This window comes from Daucus carota, chromosome 1 (assembly GCF_001625215.2).
Source record: "Daucus carota subsp. sativus chromosome 1, DH1 v3.0, whole genome shotgun sequence".
NCBI lineage: Eukaryota > Viridiplantae > Streptophyta > Magnoliopsida > Apiales > Apiaceae > Daucus > Daucus carota.
Window position 1 is genome coordinate 42,625,829 of NC_030381.2, and position 20,398 is coordinate 42,646,226.

The following is a 20,398-nucleotide window of genomic DNA, read 5'->3' on the forward strand; positions in this document are numbered from 1 at the left end:
TGCACACTGCACTGGAGGTATAGTGTATTCTACTCCTGCATAATTTTACGTGGGCTCTGGATATAATTGATGGATCAATGCGTGCAGAATAAAATTATAGTCTGTGGATCGTGTTTGTTAGACGGGATTATAATTCATCTTTTCGGTTATATCCCGAGAGTTATAGGGGCCGTTTGGGTGAGTTTAAAATAAGTGCTTTTTGCTTAAAATAAAAAAGTGAAGTAGAAGTCAGAAGCAAGTTAAGACTTATAAGTGATTAAACTGTTTGGGAAATAAGCAGAAGTCCTGAAACAAAAGCCAATAATTCTAACTTCTTTTAAGTGCTTCTTGATTTTTTACACAAACGGTACAAATAAGTGCTTCTAACTTATAAACTCAGAAGCCGGCTTATTATTGCCCGCCAAACACCACCATAATCTTTTAGAATATGACTTGTCAGATGGGCAATGCCTTGTGATATTACAGAACAATCTTGTCATATTATGTGTAAATGTGTGTTTGAGATCCAGAACAAACAAAGGGTTAATTGCAAAACGCAGTTCATTGGATTTTCGAAAAGTTACTTTATGGCCAATGCTTTATATAATTGTACTTTGCACCTCATTGGTTCATTTGGCGCGTCACATAATTTTAACTAGATTTTATTTAATTTTTTTACCCTCTAAACGATATTTTTCAAAAAATCTTAAAGAACTTTTGTTTGAAGTGGGCGTAAACACGAGGCAGCTGGTCAGAACTGTAAAATGTCAGTAACATAATGCCAGCAAAAAAGCAGTCGAACATAAAAAATTTAAAACAAGTCGAGCCGAGTAAACAATGTCGTAATCTGAAGCTCATGCTCATCTTGACAAAATATTGAAATAGCTCGAATTCGAGCTCAGCCTGATTATTGTCTAATGGAATCTATCATTTACAAAACGAGCTCAACTAATTCACTTGCACCCTACTATAGCTCTATGCATTCGCATAAAGTTTAAGATTAATGCCTTCAAATACTCGTAGAATGCTCCTATATTTTAAACCCTGCCTTTAAATACCCGTAAAATGCTCCTAGAACATTAAACCCTTCAATTTATCAACCATGACAACCAAGATCATGCATCAGTCGGAGTAAAATGATGGCATCCGAAACGCACACGATATCATGACATCTATGAGTATTTGACATTCAGAAGTGATAAATCTTTGCGTTAACACAAACATACGATCCATGTCTTTCCTTGTGTCCTTGTTGCCTTCGGTATAATCCAAACGGGAACTCAACCGTCTTTATTTCTGCCAACTTCTTACTGGCAGATGATATTTAACTATATCATCTTTAGAAGGCATAGCTTATACTGTACACTGATTCCGCTGTGGCCTGTGTCACTGTGTGTAGCATGAAATTTGTATGTGGTCCATTTTTTAAGTGTGTGACCATGCAGTACATGATTGATACCACCTTGTATTATTCTAATATGAACTTCGCACTTTAGCAAGTAGAACATGGCAAAAAAGGAAAGGGACCAAAAAACTGCTAACTTTTAGCTACAGGAACTCCGAGAATAAATAATACCAATATATCAATTAGCTTTTTCCTCTCCGTTGTTTAAATCTGCAAATTCTAATTTAGTAATTGAGTAAAAGAACCATAAACTATGATACATCATCGTACAGACCCTAGACGTAATCCTGGCACACAAAAACTTGCAACAAGATCTTAGAAGCATTTACGGTGAACAATTGAAGGACCTGTTTCATCATAATCTGCCTTGGTCATGTGCTGGTTTTGGGGGAACACAACTTTCGCAAGTATGGCGCCTCCAACCCAAGCCGAATACATTGTCAAGTCCTCGGGCATATACTCTGGTGCCTGCAAAACAAAAGATTGACAGTAAGTACTATGATAAGCCCCAAAAAAAAGAGCGTAAGCTTGGTCAAATTTCAAAAAGTTAGCCAATGCAACTGCAATGACCCCATCTTGTAGACTTGTAGCACAAACTGCAGGGACGTGGAAATCAAGACAAAGACATAATGCTTAATTTTAACTAGGATCTGAAACCAGACAAATACGTTCTCGTCGTCTTGCAATCCCTGTAAGTAAACTTTAGGTTGCATCCTAATACTGTTAGGTTCAATATTTACAAAAATTATAATCCAGGGACTTATTTCTATATGTTCTCGCTTTACTATTCCCATGTAATCCTTGACAATTTTCATCTCCTTTTGTGTGCATTTATACAAGCCTCATAAACAAACATAGCCTAGAAGACATCCTAAATTTTGAACTTCCTTCCTCAAAAGCAAAGAAAACTTCATGAAGGTGCTGTTGCACAAACTATACAAATGCAACTCAAGTTAATTTGATACAGATTGCAAGCCACCTATATAAATTATAGTTTCTAAATGTAAGAAATTTGGAGGGACTCTGATGGTATAAGGCAATCTAATAACTGTATCATCAGGTACGTCTCCTTTACAAGGATCTATCAACATTTTACAATGAGACTTATTAAACTTAGAGTATCAGAAATGCATGATCAAGATAAAACAGTACCTTCACTAGGGACGGACGGACAGCAGAGGAGCAAAGATTGGCTTCTTTCTGAAACCTATCTTCAAAACCTACAGCATAAGGCGATTTTGCGCATCAAAATAATTTAATCAGCAGTTTATCCAACTATGTACAGGCATAAAACAATATCCACATTATCACTGCAATTCATTCTAAATGCAGCAATCAAACAACAGAAAACAGTCAGCACCTAAGAGATGATATATATTGCTAGTATTCCAACAGATATGAAGCAACAAACAGTCAGCACCTGAGAGATGATATATACTGCTAGTGTTCCACTGACAGATTTGAAGAAACAAATATGTTACTTCGAGTAAATCAACTAGGGGATTCTATAAAAAAGCGGATACAAAAATGTAAGAAGCCAAACAAAAAAAACAGAAAACAGTCAACAATGCACGGATTTGTAGAAACTGGGACTCCATATGGACTACCTCCTTCCCCTCATTCTTCATCAGGGCATGGCCTGGCTCAGGTTTGTGCATTATAGATTATTTCACAATCAGTTCCAAATAAACTTCAAACCACATAGTTGTACCCAAAGAACATGTATACAACAAACTACTCAAGTGAAGCACTTTAACAGATATGTATGCAACTGAACCACTAAGATTGAGTAGCTAATGTCTAATTGCTTGATAAGAACTAAGAAGCATAAGTTCAACATCCACCAATGTTGGCAGGCATTTTTTCAATATTTCCCTTATTTTCGAAGATTGGGTATTAGCATCTCATCACTTCATGCAACTTACACTGGACTGCAGGGCTATCTAAATTATGAAGTGAACTAGCTTAATCATTTAACCCAAAACACCTCCAATCATTGAATATTGTCTGGTCCTACTGCTTCGCCAATCTCTACCACCAAATGTTACAAGATTTTAAAGTCCCTCACATCTAATTTTTGGATTAATATAAGACACAGTTTATTTGAAGGATCAAATGTACCATCAAGTTCTCCTATGCATTCAGCATTCAAAATTCGGGATCCTACAAACAAATTTTAAGTTACTTTAATGCGCACATCAGAAATCTGAGAGCATCTCCAACCCAACATCAAAACACTATAATAGTGTAAATTTTACACTATTATAGTAAAATCAACTCCAACCTACATTATAATAGTGTAAAACATCACCACATAAATAGTTTGACACCAAAGTTGGCATCTTTCATAATTCCAAGTATACCCTCATGTTTGTTAACACAACAAAATTATATCCTCTCCCATACATATCCTATTCTATCCCAACAAAGCAATAACTCCTGAAAAAGTTAATATGTCTTCTTTTAGACAAAGGATTCTTTTAAGTGCCATATATAGTGTAATGGGTTGGAGTTGTCAATAGTTTACCTTTATTATCGTGCAATTGTTACACTATTTTCATGTTATTGTTTGGTTTGGCCAGCTTAGTATAACAAGGTATCAGATAATTAGTCAAAAAATACCCTGTTAGATTTTATAACAAACACAAACTTACTGGTGTGAACCACAACGTTAAATTATCCCAAAGAAAAAGGGTAAGAAAATTTGCAGCATATTACTAGTTGCAAATTGGACTTATCTCTTAAGGAAAATGCTTGGTATACATAATTGTGTACAAAATAATGACATGTGGTGAGTTTTAATTGGAATGGGCCCATGTATTCACATCAACCACCCCAATTAAAACATTCCACATCAATTGCTATGTCATTATGTACAAATTTTATTTACACAATTATGTGCACCTAGCACTACTCATCTTTTAATATATGATAATTACTGAGGGGAAGAATAAAAATAGGGGCAAAAAAATTGATGGCTGGGTTTAACACATGGCAAAATATTTGAAGTCAAGAATGAACAAATGCATGGAAAGGAGAAAAATACAAACGTATACCCTACAGAAAGATAGAGGTTGAGCTAGATGAAACATGGCATGAGAAAATTGATATGATGCAAAGTTGATATTCTGTTTTCTGCTGTTGATAAAGAGGACAGGGATATGCTTCCGCTTTTAATATGGGGTATTGTTTCAACTTTAAACTGACAAATACATGCATTCCCGTGCCCACTCACATGTACATAGATTACTCATTTTCGCTTGTGCCATGTCTCATGATCAAAGTTCAGCTAAATGGGTGACAAGTACTTCATGTAGCTTGAGACAGTATTTTAACTATGTACATGTTAATCCTAAAACTCAATCCAGTCTGTGAAATGCCTAGGCTAATCTTGCACTGCACCAAAGACACGAGGGAGATAAGCCATAACCTTAAAAAATGATGTTACACCTTGTGATAGAAGAAAGCCTAAGATGTGAGTCTTGCGAGCCTTTAGATTACAAAAGTGGTTGCATCATGTTCAAAAATAGTGACAAAACATATCATGGTAGAATAATATGTTTCTTGCTGATGATATAATCTCCTTGAAAAAATTTGGCTGATGCTCAAGTATTCGGCCTATTCTGTTTATCAACAGTTATTTCTACAGCACCCCACTGGTCATATAAACAATAACTTCATAGAAGTAGAACCCACCACAAAAATTCACGTTAAACTTGCCTCTAACATGTCACATGGCTAGGTCAAAATATATGGAACACAATAACACATACATTATTTCTTAATTATTTAACCACCTCTACAAATGATCTTACTTTTACTTCCTCCAGTAACTAAATGTCTGGAATGATTCTGTCACATAAATCTTTGTTACTCAAAATGTTAAAACCAACAAAGCATAGTACTTTCATCAAAAAATTAATTAAAGACTGTGAGTCCGAAAATCCGTGGGTCCTATTTGTAAGAAAGTTTATTTACAAAACGGATAGACATCAACTAAGAGCAACCCTGCAAAAAATGTCAACATGATGCCTGCGCATATCAAGAGTTGAAAATGGAATAAGGACCTACCATCCATTGATACAGTTCCACCACAAAGCACTGTATTCTCCAGCAGTTGTCGGTGGTTTTCAGATGATACAGTTGAAATACTTCGAACAAGCTGCTCAACAATCCCATGTGCCTCTAAACCCAAAATAGCTGGTTGAAACAGGGCCTCCCCAACAGTATATCTTTCTTTACCAATAGTAATCACCTGTCAGCCAATATACATGTTGGACTGCCATACAGGAATAAAATGCCTGGCAGAACAATAGCCTGCTAATATAACAATAATGGGGCATTTGTTTGTAATTAAAGTACAAACCTGCCCATCTGGTAAAGTATGTGTTTCATCCTGGCATGACATCTTCTCATAAGCAAGATCATCCTCAGCACAGCATGCATACATCTCTTTTATTTTCTCAACATCAGAGATATCAAGCTTAATAAGTGGATTTGATTTACCAAGCTCTTGAGATAGCAAATTTGTCAACTCAATGCCTCCAATTTCCAATCTCTTGGAAGCTATGTGCTGAACTGCACCTTCAATCACTGGTGCAATATCTGGAAATTGCATGAAGGATTGATTAATAAATCAGAACATTTATATAAACTAAGAATGCTTCAATTCAGAAATAATAGAAGTGAATGGTTTTTATAGTACTCTCTAGTAAACTTGCATTTCCATATCAATTTAATGAGCTTAGACTAAAACAAACAAGTAAAATAGCGGGATGATGCTTGTAAGGGTATTAAGACATCAAGGATTGCAATGAAACAAAAGCATCAAACTCATCAGCAACATAAAGAAATATCAGGGTGCAGTACTCTTCTTCAATAGCTGCATTTATAATACAGTAGCTTACTGCTAACAGAAGTTCGCCACCCAGTATGTGTGCGACTCCATAATTTCTTTATCTTAAAAGCTAATGTATTTCTTACGGGTCACTTGTTAAATCTGAATCAAATTTCTGGATGATTAAAAAATATGAGATATAAAATTTCCGGACAAACAAATAATATAATTAAAATATTTTGTAAGTATGCAAATAAAGACTATAAACTATATTTATATAAAAAAATATTACAAATTATAAAATTTAAAGTTCATAAAGGTCAACAAAAAGGAAGGTTAGAAAGTACATATATGCTGTGTTTTCTTTAACCATCCAGCTACAATATGATGGCCTGGTTGTCCAGGAGATATTTAGACGTCGACCAGAAATTTGCAAGCTTAAACAAATGACATGAATCCTGAATGATGCATAATTCAGCTAATCTAGTCTCATCCAGGGGTTAACAAATGACCCCTTAGTATTATTATAGTTGGAGAGATCAATATCAAAAAAGGGAAGATTGGGGGGGGGGGGGGGGGGGGGGGGGGGGGGCTGCTCTGGGCATTATGACCTTTGGAAGGCGTGCAGTGCTTAGCATGATATTCAGGTGTTTACTTGCTATTCAAAAAGTCACGGCTCGAACCCCGAGTTACCTCTAGGTTCTAATAAGGGTAAAGCTGTGTCTCCGGACCTTCCCCTGATGCACGAGCCTTGTGACATTGTTTTTTATGTGGCGGGAGAGGATTTGATTGGTGCAGCAACTTTCTTTATTATACAAAGGGAGAAAAAAAAGGAGTGACTGATGAGAACAAAACCTTTTTTTTTCTTTCATATGGAAACATAAAACAAAACTACAATTCTAGACATATAAAAGACGATATGGGCCTCATGTAAGATACGTCTAATGTCTTCCCAAGAACAACACCTCTTCATGCAATAGGAGGTTGAGGGTTCGAACACCAGGGAAAGAAGGGCGTGTGTTAATTATATTTATGTGTTTCTATTTCTGTAATTGACCAACAAATGACTAATGTCATATGACTAGTGAAATATGATAAATCTAATCCAGCATTATTTATAATTTATAATTTATATAAAGACATAGTCATATACAATATAAGTAAAAATCAAAACAAGCAGTTTTAGTAGGCCTGTCTCAACTCTTAGGTACAAGGACATAAGAAATATTTTGTCTAATATACCTATCTTTCCATGGCCAATATCAACTGTGCAGCCCGAGATACGTCCAACAGCATAAAGTGATAATACTGCTTGCTCTGTTGCATAAAATCCCGACACGTTGAATGTTTCAAACATCAATTGCACCAATCTCTCTCTGACAGCCTGCAAAACAAGTGTATTACTATTTTGTAACAAACTAGTAGGACCATACTCAGAATTAACCAGTGTTATTAATATGCAAGATGCGATGCGATGCGCACCTGAAGTGATAATATGCGATGCGCACCTAAGAGCATCGCTTAGCGCTCGCTTTTATGCGCCTCGAGCGCTTATGCGCAGTTCAAAAGCGCAGGATAAGCGCGCTTTTGTTCAAATGAGTCATTTTTAAAGGAAATGGGTAAAAAAACCCTATGGACCTTATAGCAACTGACACTAATAGAGACAAACCAAATATACATACAAGAAGGAGAGATATCGAACAAGAGACAAAGACTAAACTCATCTTCTTTTATGATTCTTGCATATAGATATACAGATATATAAGATACACATATCTTTTATAAATTGATATGTTTATACATAGAATTGTTGTATATACACATATGACATGAGGGTGACTTTGTTGAGGATCCGATTTATATTAGTGAAGATGATGATTTTGTGAATATTAATGACGACAAAGAAGAAGAAGAAGAATGGACTAACTTTGGAATTTTTTGATACCCTGACTTTAATTGTTCTACTTTGTATCCAAATGATGATGAATTTGATTGCTTTATCAATACAATGTCTTCTTATATATAAATTAACAATATTCTACTTATATATCATTTATATATGTATATTTAAGTGTCTTCGATGAATCCATGCATTTCGCATTGCGTGTTGTGCTTATGATCCAGGGGGGTTTTGCGCTTTTGTGCGCATATCGCGTCTAATAATACTGGAATTAACTCATACTGCACATATAGTAGGAAACACAAGACTGGGAAGGTCATCGAACCTTGGGAGTTAAAAGTGGATCTGTAAATAGAATTTGTCCTTCATTTCCAATTTCCCATCCAAGGCCATTGTACAAAATGTGATGCAGTAAATCTTCCATAGCATCCCAGTCTTTAATAAAGCCTCGCACAACTGGATCAACAGTTATGTCTTCAGTCATTGAAGTTTCAGATGGTGATCCATCTTCCGGCATGCGTTTCATTTGGGTTGGAATAATCTGAACCACAATTAAACAAATCGAAAGGTTTCCTTTATGGTATACCAAAAATAACAATTAATTAAGCTTTAGACAATTGTCTAAAAATCAAATTAAGCAAGAACTTAAGTGAATAAGAAATTAGTATATCTAGTATATTATCTCATTGTATAACAGAACATTAAAAGAACATATACTATATTGCAGTTCCTATTAAGAACCATATTTATCAAAGTTTCGTCATAATAACATGTACTTCTTGTTTCGCGCTATCTACACCATAAGTCATTAATGTGTTCCATTTTCCAAAGTCATACTATCAATTAAAGACAACAATTTAAGTCGAAAAAGGTAGGTTCGACAGTGTTGTATATTTGTAAAATTGCACTCAGTAACGTACTTAAGCCTATAAAAAAGAAAAAGAAAAATATTAGGCGATTATTACCATGGAAGGTTTTTGATCGGGGACGGCAAAACCTGCTTTGAGCAGCTTAGAGCCAGCATCTACTACCACTGCCTCCATTACCTCGTTATTCCGACTATCTCCGAGCAACAAACTTCCTACAACACAAAACACACAAATTACATAAAATTATAGCTCAGTAGATAACCCTAACAAGAGTTTGGGGATTCGAGTCTCCTCAAAGACAATTGCGAGGGTATTTAAATTTCGCTGGAATAAAGATTCGTAAATCACATCCCTAGCTTTGTAACTGGGTGAATATTCGGGTTCGTGCTTACGTAAAGACAAAAGAGCGCACTACAGTATTCAAATTTTAGGATTTTAAACCCTAACACTTGTAACAATTAAACTGATTAGGAAATTCAAAATCTCACTAAATTTAAACCTAACGAAAGAGAAAAGATTGGAAGTTTAAACATACAAGTGACAATTGCAGTGAAAGTAAAAGCATCTGAGTGATTAATTCAAGAAAATGCGATAAAATGTGTGTGTGTGTGTGTGTGTATGTATAAAATCGTAAATGCAGTTACCTGGAGAGAAGGAGAAGAAGATTCAGTGAGAGAGAGAGATGCTGGGGAGAGCGGACTGTAAATCTGTAATAACGAATGCGTCAATAAAATCATATAATAATACCTTCGTTCTTGTTTTATTTTTAAAAAGTAAATGAAATTTTTTGATAAAATAAGTAAATTGTTTTTGTGGCTAAATTATTAAACAGGTTAACTCAAAAACATTTTATAAATTTTATTCAAATCCACTAGACTGCGCTAAAATCGAATTCATGTGCAATATATTAAAAACCATAAATTATTATTAATACATGAGAATTCAGATTTGATAATGTAAGAATAAATTTAGTCGAATACTTGAATTTTGTCCCCTAAGAATATGAAATTTTTTAATATACTGGGAAAAAGGTGTTATAATCATGTCACTTTTGAAAATTTTATGAAATTATCTCTGAAAACAATTTTATATTCATTTTTCTTACTATTTTTAAGTTCTCAAATTAATAAATTCCTACAAATATAGTCATAAATTTATATATTCTTATTCTTATTATATAAATCTGAAAAGAAAAAATTCGTCCCCTCTGAAAGTCAAAACCTGACTCCTTCCCTTACCAGGGCCCAGGGTGTCCAATGTCCAGTGACCTCTGCACACTACGATCTTATGTTTATGTCTTCAATGGGATGGAATGAATGAAATGGAATGTGTGGACAATAAAATGACTATTATACTTAAACATAAATATGGTGTTGATTAGAGATTTTTATAATTTTCATTTACTTGTATAATTGCGTTGCTACTATTTTAACTAGAAATCTGACTTTATATTTAGTCATTTCTCGTACTTCTGTCTTTCTCCCTAAAATTTGTTACCCTAGGCTTTGATAGATTAAATGATGCTATTATTTTCAATCAAACAATTAGAGTTGAAGTAGAATTTGCTAGTTTTGTAGTTTTATATTTTTTTCTTTGTATGCAAAGTATTAAAAACAGTCTTCCATTGTAGTATCAAATCATCTTATTCTTCACTGTATTGAGTTTTAACTTCGATATGATATTCATTTCTGGCACATTACAAATTGTAAGAAACACTAATAAGTGACCGCTTTCACTTTGAATTTGAATGCTGATTGCTGCCGGCGGAAAGATTTGAATGGCTGTCACCAACTGAACTTGAACATAATTGTCCAAGGTACAGACCTGTATTATATGAATAACCGTCAGGGACAAGATCCGCAGTACACAATCAGAAACAAAGTTACAAACTTATATTACACGAATAACTGTCAGCGACATGATGCGCAGCAGACATTTAGAAACAGAGTTTTTGTATATGTAGCACACAAACTTTCAAACTGGATGCTCCAGACTTTTACATAACACTACTAAGCAGAAAAAACCAACATTTGGTTTTCAGAATAAGTTCATTATCCGTTCACCTCTCACTTCTTGAAGATTATTCTTCAGTATCTGCAATATAACCAAAGAAGTTACATGTAGCAATAGGATACTTTCAGAAAAACTATTAATTTTAAGCGTATTAGTTATGATTTATGTTATTATGTGATTTAAGATGTATTGAATTGTGTTGTTTGAATTGTTTTCTTGATGTTTAATCATATCGCCCTAGATTTTGATTAATCGCTGAAAAAGAAATCAATTTAAGAAGACTAATGGTAAATATTAATTTTTTGTTTACCTTAGTGGTGAGGATATCATCTGCAAGCTTGAATTGTTCCTGCGTGGACAAATGCTGGTGAAGTACGTCTTGGTTGGGTTTCATACTTGGGTGTTGGCAAGACCTTCTCAAAAGCTTCAACAAGCAATGAAACTTTTCTTTTACGCGCTGGGGCAAGTTTGGTGACTGCTTGGCGTAGTGCATAATCTACCATCCATTCCTCAGCATTTCTCCTTTCATCAATCATCTGATGTCTGAGATCAACCTTTTCTGACTCAGGATCAGGCTGCACTGGCAGGTAATTTGGTTCTCGTGGGTTGAAATCCCGGATATCCTCCAACTCTGCAACACTTTTCCTGCTACCATAGGTCCATCCCGAATTTTCCACTGTCTTGAGCGCTTGGCCATTGGATTCGCTACTTGCATTGGATATGCAATCACTTTTTTGAGTATTAGTTGAGTCTGTTACTATTAAGCTTGTTTCTGCTGTATCTGGTTCAGTTTTGAATTCACCTTCTTCTGCATTAGGCTCTAGACTTTGATTTGGAGTTGCTCGGAGACCTGTACCCCCTGAATGCTTTTGATCTTCAGAATATTTGCATCTTGTAAACTTGCAAGTGTCGGTTTGATCTTGAGCCAGTTCTTCAGCATAAGTTTGGTTTGTTTTACTTTTTATGCTGACTTCAGTCTGATTACTTTGATCACTGCTTACAGCTATAATATCCTGGATGGGATCTGAAAATTCCTGCAGTATTTCAAAAGGCTGAATTTCAATAAATGACTTGGCTGCAGGAAGTTGCTCTTTTTCTTCCATACCATCTTTGGCATCAGCTATAGGCTGTTTCTGCTCACAGTCTTTCAGTGATTCAGATGTTCGAATTCCATGAAGCAACTCTGTGACAAGAACTTCTTTTTCCTCTATTCCATCTCTGGCCTCAACAATAGAAATCTTCTGGTCATGCTCTTCCTGGCCTGCTTCTTCATTTTTAGTCTTTGCCGGAAAGCTTTCATCAGAAACAACATTACTGAATCTGCTTTCACTTGTAAGATCAAATTGAAAGGCCACCATGTTGTTCGGAACTTTGTTGTAATCATCATGTGTTTCATCCTGATCTTGTTCCTTAAAATCCTGAACCAAGTTGCAATTGTGATTCTGCAGCAACCAACTTACATACTGTTCTTGAGAAGCTTCATCACTTGATTCTGGAACTTGTTTCTTTTCTTCACTTGCTGCCTGAAATTCTTCGGTGTGATGTGTGGATGTGATTTCTTTTCCCAGAGTGACAATTAATTCACTTAGTCCATCTTCTTCACCTGTTGAATCATCTAATGCATCAGTAGTCAAATAAAGCCTTCCCTGAGTTTGTTCACTGTAAGCCAAACAAGATTCACCGAAAAACATATTTGTATACAAACCATCCATATCAGAATCACTGTCAACAGACCAAACGCCAGAGCTCACACTTTTTTCATCATAGGATCCTACCCCCACTTCTTCTGCGAGCATGTCTTCAAAGCTATTGTCAACATCATTAATCGGCTTTGATATTAGTTCAAACTCTGATCCATTGTGGACATCAGTTGCCTTCACTTTCAGAACTGGCAAATTAGGAGGATCTGGTTCACAGTGATACCCTGCTTCCCACTCCATATCAGAAGCATCAGCATCTGATTGTCCATGTTGACTATTTTCTTGGCTTTCTTCATCCGAGTTGCTTTGTGTACTCAACCATCCAAGTCTTGTGTCTTCTTTAACTACTGGAACTGGATGAATATCTGCACTTGCTTCACCGTTCTGATTGAAAAACAAGATATCATTCATCATTGCAATTTTACCACAGCTTTGATCTGGATTATTCTCAAATTCAACAACAGAGCATGGTGCTTTAACTATAAGGCTCTCTGGTGTATTCCCCTTGGAAGTACCATCCCCATCGTTGCTGTAGATATTAACAAAGTGATCCGTTTTCTTCTCGTGCATCAGTGGTGTCTCTGGCTTGGTACTGAAGTCCTTCTTTTTAGTTGGAGGTATCTTGGCTAATATTACTTGCCTTGCCTCAATCTTTATCATTGGCTCTCGCGATGACTTGGCTCTACGAGGGGAAAGACGGGATGACTTAGCTCTACGAGGGGATAGACATGATGACTTTGCTCTACGAGGGGATAGACATGATGACTTAGCTCTACGAGGGGATAGACAGCCAAGCTTCATAATCTTTTGGGCCTTCATAACGCGCCTCTTTGCAGCTAAGAAGCTCTTTAATGGGGGCACAGGAGCATGATGATGGCCATTAAGGGAACAGTATGTGTATGGGCAAACCTTCATAGCTGAAGTTCCTTCAGATTCTGTCGCCCCACTGCTAAGTTCAAGGTACGTTGGAAATTTCGAGTCTTTCAAAGTTGAAGAACATGTTGGTTTCTGAACATCAAATTCTTCACACAAAGCAATAGGGGAGTATTTCTTTGTGGAAGCTCTTGCTGGTTTGAAACTAGGAGTCTTTGTCAAGGTCCTCACTAGTTTCAAATTAGATGTTCTAGCTAGCCCTCCTACTGTTTTATAATCAGAATCTGAGCTATGCCTTGAGTTGTTTGATTTCATTGGACTCACAGTACTCTTCCTAATCACAACACTCTGAGGAGTTTGAGGACTAACCTGAGACTGCTCTTTCCGCGCATCAAAACAGCTTGTAGACTTCATATAATTTGGTGATTCCTCTGGAGCTTTGACAGGAGATTGCCTCAGAGGAGTGGCTGCCCTGGTTTTGACATGATCAGAAGTTGGTGGCTTGCCAGTCTGTAAAACCTCATTTTTCCTTGAAGGTGGTATTGATCCCAAGCTCTCGGAACCCGAAAGCTTGGCTGATCTTGTTTTTTTCATTCTTTTCTTCAAGTCAGCACCTTTGTTGTGCATGTTATCTTGATTCTGAGAAGGAGATGATCCTTTCTCAGATGCAACATGATCAGCTTGGATGCCAAGCTTCCTTTGAACCATCTTCAAAGGTAAGCCAACAAGAGAAGCATAGCAGATGAGAAGATGAGTTGAGTTTTTGTTTCAAGAACTCAGTGGAAAGAAGAAGAAAAGCTGGAAGGCCTTAAAATCAGAGAATCTATAATGGTGCTGTATTTTTGTCTACAGTGGGTGGCTTTCTTGCTTAAAAAATGGGGAAATCATGTCATATTTGAATAAGGGTGAGATAAGTGTTTGATGCTGACCTGCACTAATGCAAGTTTGGGGCCCTTTGATTGGCAATTCTTTGGATTAGTATTTGTTAAATGAGACTATTGTGTGACAATCAAACTGAAACATATGGCGTGTCTTTATTTTTGTTGTTCCCATTGTATAAAGCTTAAGGCTCTGTATGACTAGTTTCGTGTTTCAAATGCATGCGAAGTACTAAATTAATGGAAAAAGCAGGAGCTCCTCCGGTCAGCTTTAAGCTATTTTTTTATTTCTAAATGAAAAAAAAGTTGGCTTAAATTAACAAGAAGTCAGAAACGTGACTTAATTTTTTGATAAAAATTATCTGTAAATTATAAGTTATCAGTAAATTATTTTCTTTTTTATTGTTTTATTTTTAATAATTCATAAATCATTAATAAGTCAACATTTTTAAACAAATATTTAAAATTACAGTGTTATCATAAGTCATAATTATAAGTTTAGCCAAACGGATTCTATAATTTGGTTAAGTTTGAATGTTGTCAAAAATATATCATACAATTTTTTAATATTCATTTAATGACACACCCTCTTATTTATCGATTGTAATGTTAACTTTTTTCAAGTAATAATTTACAAATTATGATATTTTTATTTTTTATAATAAATATTCAATAAATGGATTATTTCACGCGTGTGTATTCTCTTCTGGTTCACAGAGAAAGTTTCTTTATGAATAAAAGTGAGTTAGCATCTCTTTTTGAATTGTGAAAATGTTTTGGTGAGCAAAAACAAGTGGATATGAAAAGGGCGGTTGAAAAGTAGAATACGGTGGGTGGGCGGCAAGGACTGGATTGGGGTTTCTGTGGGCCCAACCGGAGCGGAAGGGTAACAAGTTATGTCTACACGCTCCTCCACTTTTGCTGTGTTTTCAAATAATTAACACTCGGATAAAACAAATCAAAACAAAAAAATTACATACTGAATTACTGAAATAAAACCGGGCACGAAATTTATATTTCTTATACTTATAATATAAAATTAATTTTAATTATTTATGAAAAATTTAAACTTATTCCAGATTCGTTTGTTGTATATCTTTTTGTTTTAGCTTGTAAAAAAGGTATCACTTTAATTTGCTTTTTATTATTAGATAGTAATAATAGTTTAATCTATCGATTAGGATAAGTTTCTTATAATATATGTGATTTAATCAACATAGTAAAAGCATGATTAAGAAAAGAATTATGTGCCCCTGTTCGTATTAATTTATTATTTCTGAATATTTATTTTCTGAATATAAATTTAATTTTTATATTCAGAAACAGGAAAATTTCTTAGTAGTATTCAAATATGTTTAGGTTCTCTTCACCATAAAACATTCTCTTTAATTTTCCATAAGTTTCCACGTCGAATGTGATGACTTGAATGCTGCTTATCTTTCTTAGAAAATTCAATTATTTTTTTATTGATAGATTTTTTTAGTTGACTCACTAAATACCCATGAATTTAATATTTAATGATTAATTAGGACTCGTAAACATAATTGATTGGACACCAGGTTATATTTAATTATTGCATTTATTACGTAGCCAGATATTTTCAAGTTACATCATTCCAACTTCTATGAAGTTTTTTTTGAAATCTCAGTAGAAGTTCAAAAGTCCCTTACAAATTTCAAATATCAAATTTCATTATATTTTTTCCTACAAAAAATAAGATAAATCCAAAAAGATACGTGCAAATACGAGAAAGTACATGAAATCCTCTCTTGATCCTTGTTGCTCAAATATCAGTTGATACAACTGATAATTCTGAACGTTGGGCTACAGATGATGCTTATGTGGAGGTCAATTGTGATGCTACGAGTTTCATAAGTGATGTAGGTTGGATTGCTCGATATTTCATTGTATTACTTTTTAGATCAAAGAATTTAAATATTCTATGTGTTAAGTGATAGAGTATATATTTATATATATTTTATATGATATTATTCCTCATATTTATTATATTTTGCATTTAATTGGATATTTATTTAATAGATTTTAATGTTTTATTGTAGGAAGCAAGGAGTTCCTAAATTTGGAAGAAATTGGAATAAAAAGCTTAATTTTGAAGATAAATTAAAATGAAATTCGGATTTGTTGGATTGCTTGCACATGACTCACTGTTAAGGCCATATCTTGAGTTCTAGAAGTCAGAATTGGGTGATCTTACAGCCCACGCGAAGCTAGGCCTGTAAATGGATCGGATATCCGATCCGACCCGATCCGATCCGTGGTTAAATAAATGGATATGGATCCTTATTAAAAAAATCCGATCTGCTAATAACCCGATCCGATAATAATCCGGTCCGATAAAGAATGGATATGGATATAGTCAAATCCGATCTGTTAACGATCCGATCCGATTCATACTTAACTTTATAATATATATTATATTATATTATATTATATTATATTATAATATATTATTATTAATATATTACATAGAAAATAAAAATTTCTAAAAATACAAGACAAAATCCTAAATCATATTTTCTTATAACCGATTAGCCGCTCCTAATTCTTGACATGGCTCTCACTCTTGTCATCCGATTAATCTAATAATCACTCTTTTTTTTGTGTAGAGTGAGTATAAACACACGAGCTAACTCTTCCACTTAAAACCCCCTCAATCACCTCGTTCTGTATTTAATACATATGTATCGACTTTAATCCTTATTAATAGAGGAGAGCACATCATAATTTGCTTCCTCCAAAAGTATTAAGCAACTTAATTATAATTTTTCTATTTACTTGATAAATCTCGTGTTGAAGTTTTTATCGGAACAACCAACAAAGTTTAGATTAAACACAGCTTTATTAGTTTTTTTTTACCTATTACGTTAAAATTCATGAATTAATATAGCTTGAAAATATCACTTTTTTCTGCATGGAAGTTAAAACATTATTCACGGTGAAAAAAATATATTTCACAAATTTTAGTGGATCGGGGCTCCGATCCGATTATCCATGATCCGAATGGATCGGATATGGATTGACTTGTAAAATATCCGACCCCTGATCCGATCCGATCCGAATCCGATAAATTTAAATGGATTAGAATATGAATTTAGCTAGATCCGATCCAAATCCGATCCGTTTACAGGCCTACGCGAAGCTAAAAGAATTTTCTATTATTCAAAGGTAGTCCAATATCCAAAATCCAACAGAATCAGCCCAGAAACAGGACAGAAAAGTCAGCTACGAATTTTCCTTTGAAAATCCAATTCCGTTTGAGAAACTGATTTGTATTTCCTTGTAAGCATTAAAATCATATATATATTAGGAGAATAGACATTAGAGAGATGAGAGAATTGTATTGTATAATTAGATTAGATTAAAACACTTTGTCTCTTCTTCTTCAAGATTTCGGGGTTGAAGAATCCATTGTATAATCCATCTTTGCTTTTTCTTTATTTTATTATGCTAGAGTAGATTTTATTCTGGGATTGAGTTGAACCCTAGTTGTGGTTGATGCATGATTTTTGATGATCTCTAGTTGATTATGTTAATTGCTCTTACTTATTGAGTTGTGCTGATTTACAATAACAGGTCAGACGTGATTATGTGTATTGTTTGAACCGATATCTATCTACCATCGGAAGTTGGATTTAGATGGTTGTGATTTATCCAATAAGGACATGAACTTCTCCATGGAAATAGGTAGAAGGGATTGTTTGGAAGTTAGGATGCTGTGTTTAATGTCTCTAAATTGCATGATACCATGGAAATAGGCTTGATTGTATTTTTAGAGAAGCCAATTAATACTCGGAAGAGGTTATTGGTATTTTATAGGGCGCATCTTTCCTCGTGAGTAATTCATCTGATTAATTGGGGTAGAAAATCATAATTGTATTGATTCATGCTAGTGGGGATACTTGATTCTAGATATTTTATTTGATTGTTTTCTAGATTTTATTTGTATTAGTTTATTATCTCTCAATATTTTATTGTGTTACTTGTTAGTTGGATTGGTTCGAGAATAACTAGTGTTTGATACGTTTGTCTCTGTGGGAACGACTCTGACTTACCCTACTACATAGTTAGGAGGTTTGTTAGATATTTATTATTTGATAGGCACACGACAGCCTTGTCATTAAGCGATCTGAAAACAAAACGGCTATTTCACAATCAGATTGTAGTTGACAGTTCGGGGGTTTGTCACGGCTGGGTTCCGATGAGTGATTTCTGTTAATAAAATCTTTTGTTTGTCAAAAAAAAAAAAACTGAACAAAAGTGATTTCCTACATATCCTGATCAGGAAAAACTATCTAGTCGGTTTTCAAAATTATAAGAGTTATTCAGAATAATTGTGGTCAGGTATATATAGGAGGATGTATTTTAGACAAGGAGGACAGTCTCATTTTCACCTTCTCAAGCCCATCACAAACACGTTTTTCATTGGATGCTAAAAGGGAGGCTATCATATTTGTGTTCATAGCATTTACAAGCCAAACTTTCTAGAAAGATAGGTTGCGAAATGGGAGTGACATCTTGGTCTAAGTTGAAGAATTACAAAAACAAAGAGCTATATTAAGTTGGGGAGGGGGGGGGGGGCGAAAAAAATTGATGACGAAACTTAATGTTCAACTTTACTATTGAGCTAGAGAAGATTTGATCTCATCACATGAGTTGACAAAACAATGATTGAAAAGAAGCTGGATTTTGCATGCATGGTGTTAAATGGAAGGAAAACTACTAAAAATGATAGGGCTAGCCAGGGCTGGTGGGAACATTCGTATTAATATAGGTCCACGATAGTGGGATGTTTAATGCATAAAAGATGGTAAAGCCATCAGAATTCACTTCAAAAATAATTATGCCTTTTTTTTAGGATGGCTTAGTTAAAATCAACACATTGTTCAAAACATTGTTAAAGGTATACGCAGAGATGTATATTCCCAACATGCATTATAACTACCGGGCTCAAGAGTTAAAATCTGGTCATTAAAATCTGGTCATTGGGCAGTTGAATGGCTCCAATTCAATGCATGTAGGCTTTTTAAGATATCTGATCTGAATCATATTCTCATAATTCTTTCGTCCCCTAATTCTTTTAAAAAAACACTATTATAGATAAAGGATGGGAATTTTCAGGGTTAGGGTTTGTTAAAGTTAACGTACATGCAATCTCATATGACCATCCCTTGCCCAACGACAACAATACTAACGTAGGGGGTTGTTATAATAAATCATGAAGAGACGATAGTGGTAAGAATTAAGCTCGGTGGAGAATCTCAATTAAAGAGCCAATGTGCTATATAAAACAGAATATCACAACAACAATATAGAGAGCAATTATATTGTATTAACATGCGATTCAATTGTATCCATCCTCAAACAATTGTAAGAATAAATGATGTAGAATATATTATACAATCACTTATCAGAACACCCATACAGACAATTTTTATGTGCCTGATCTAGGACACATATATTTGATTGGGATCTCTTAAAGCAATCATCCGAGCAACCAGCAATGCAGTCTTTGTATGTCTGCGAAATTTGAGCATTCACTACCTCAACAAAATAAGAGCCTATCAGGCACAACAATAACGCCCCAATAACTATTTTATGATCACTTGCACCATAGCAAGACCCCATTTCCGATCAATGATGTATTCTGGTATAATCTATTACACTAATTTTTAAACTAATTATCATGAGTATATTGATGTATAAAATGATCTATTTGTAATTTAGTTTGTGGTGGCTAGTTTGTGGTGGAGGATATAATACTGGCTCTTCATATGAACACCACACAATAACATAATAGATATTATCCACCTTATATTATAACTAATATAATTATAAAGTAAAGAAATCTATGATACATAATTATTATCATTAAATACACGAGGAGTTATGTTGCTTACGAAATATAAGTATGGATAGACCAAAC

At 34.6% G+C, this 20,398-nt stretch overlaps 2 protein-coding genes across 3 annotated transcripts; both read right to left on the reverse strand.

Moving 5' to 3' along the window:
* Positions 1–1,501: 1,501 nt before the first annotated feature.
* On the reverse strand, positions 1,502–9,719 carry LOC108194044 (actin-related protein 7). Of its 2 annotated transcripts, none has more exons than XM_017360972.2 (8): positions 9,635–9,719; positions 9,087–9,202; positions 8,447–8,662; positions 7,464–7,605; positions 5,751–5,989; positions 5,456–5,639; positions 2,537–2,604; positions 1,502–1,852 (listed from the first exon to the last, which is right to left on the reverse strand). In XM_017360972.2, the coding sequence occupies exons 2-8, from the start codon at positions 9,162–9,164 to the stop codon at positions 1,700–1,702; spliced, it is 1,080 nt and encodes a 359-aa protein (XP_017216461.1). In that variant the 5' UTR covers positions 9,165–9,202; positions 9,635–9,719; the 3' UTR covers positions 1,502–1,699. The 2 variants fall into 2 exon arrangements, with proteins under 2 accessions (XP_017216461.1, XP_017216534.1); XM_017361045.2 differs by lacking the exon at positions 9,635–9,719 and adding an exon at positions 9,526–9,628.
* A 1,137-nt stretch (positions 9,720–10,856) lies between these two features.
* Positions 10,857–14,451, reverse strand: LOC108203703 (uncharacterized). Its single transcript, XM_017372801.2, has 2 exons — positions 11,314–14,451; positions 10,857–11,084 (listed from the first exon to the last, which is right to left on the reverse strand). Exon 1 carries the CDS (start codon positions 14,282–14,284, stop codon positions 11,330–11,332), a length of 2,955 nt encoding a protein of 984 aa, XP_017228290.1. The 5' UTR covers positions 14,285–14,451; the 3' UTR covers positions 10,857–11,084; positions 11,314–11,329.
* Positions 14,452–20,398: the final 5,947 nt, after the last annotated feature.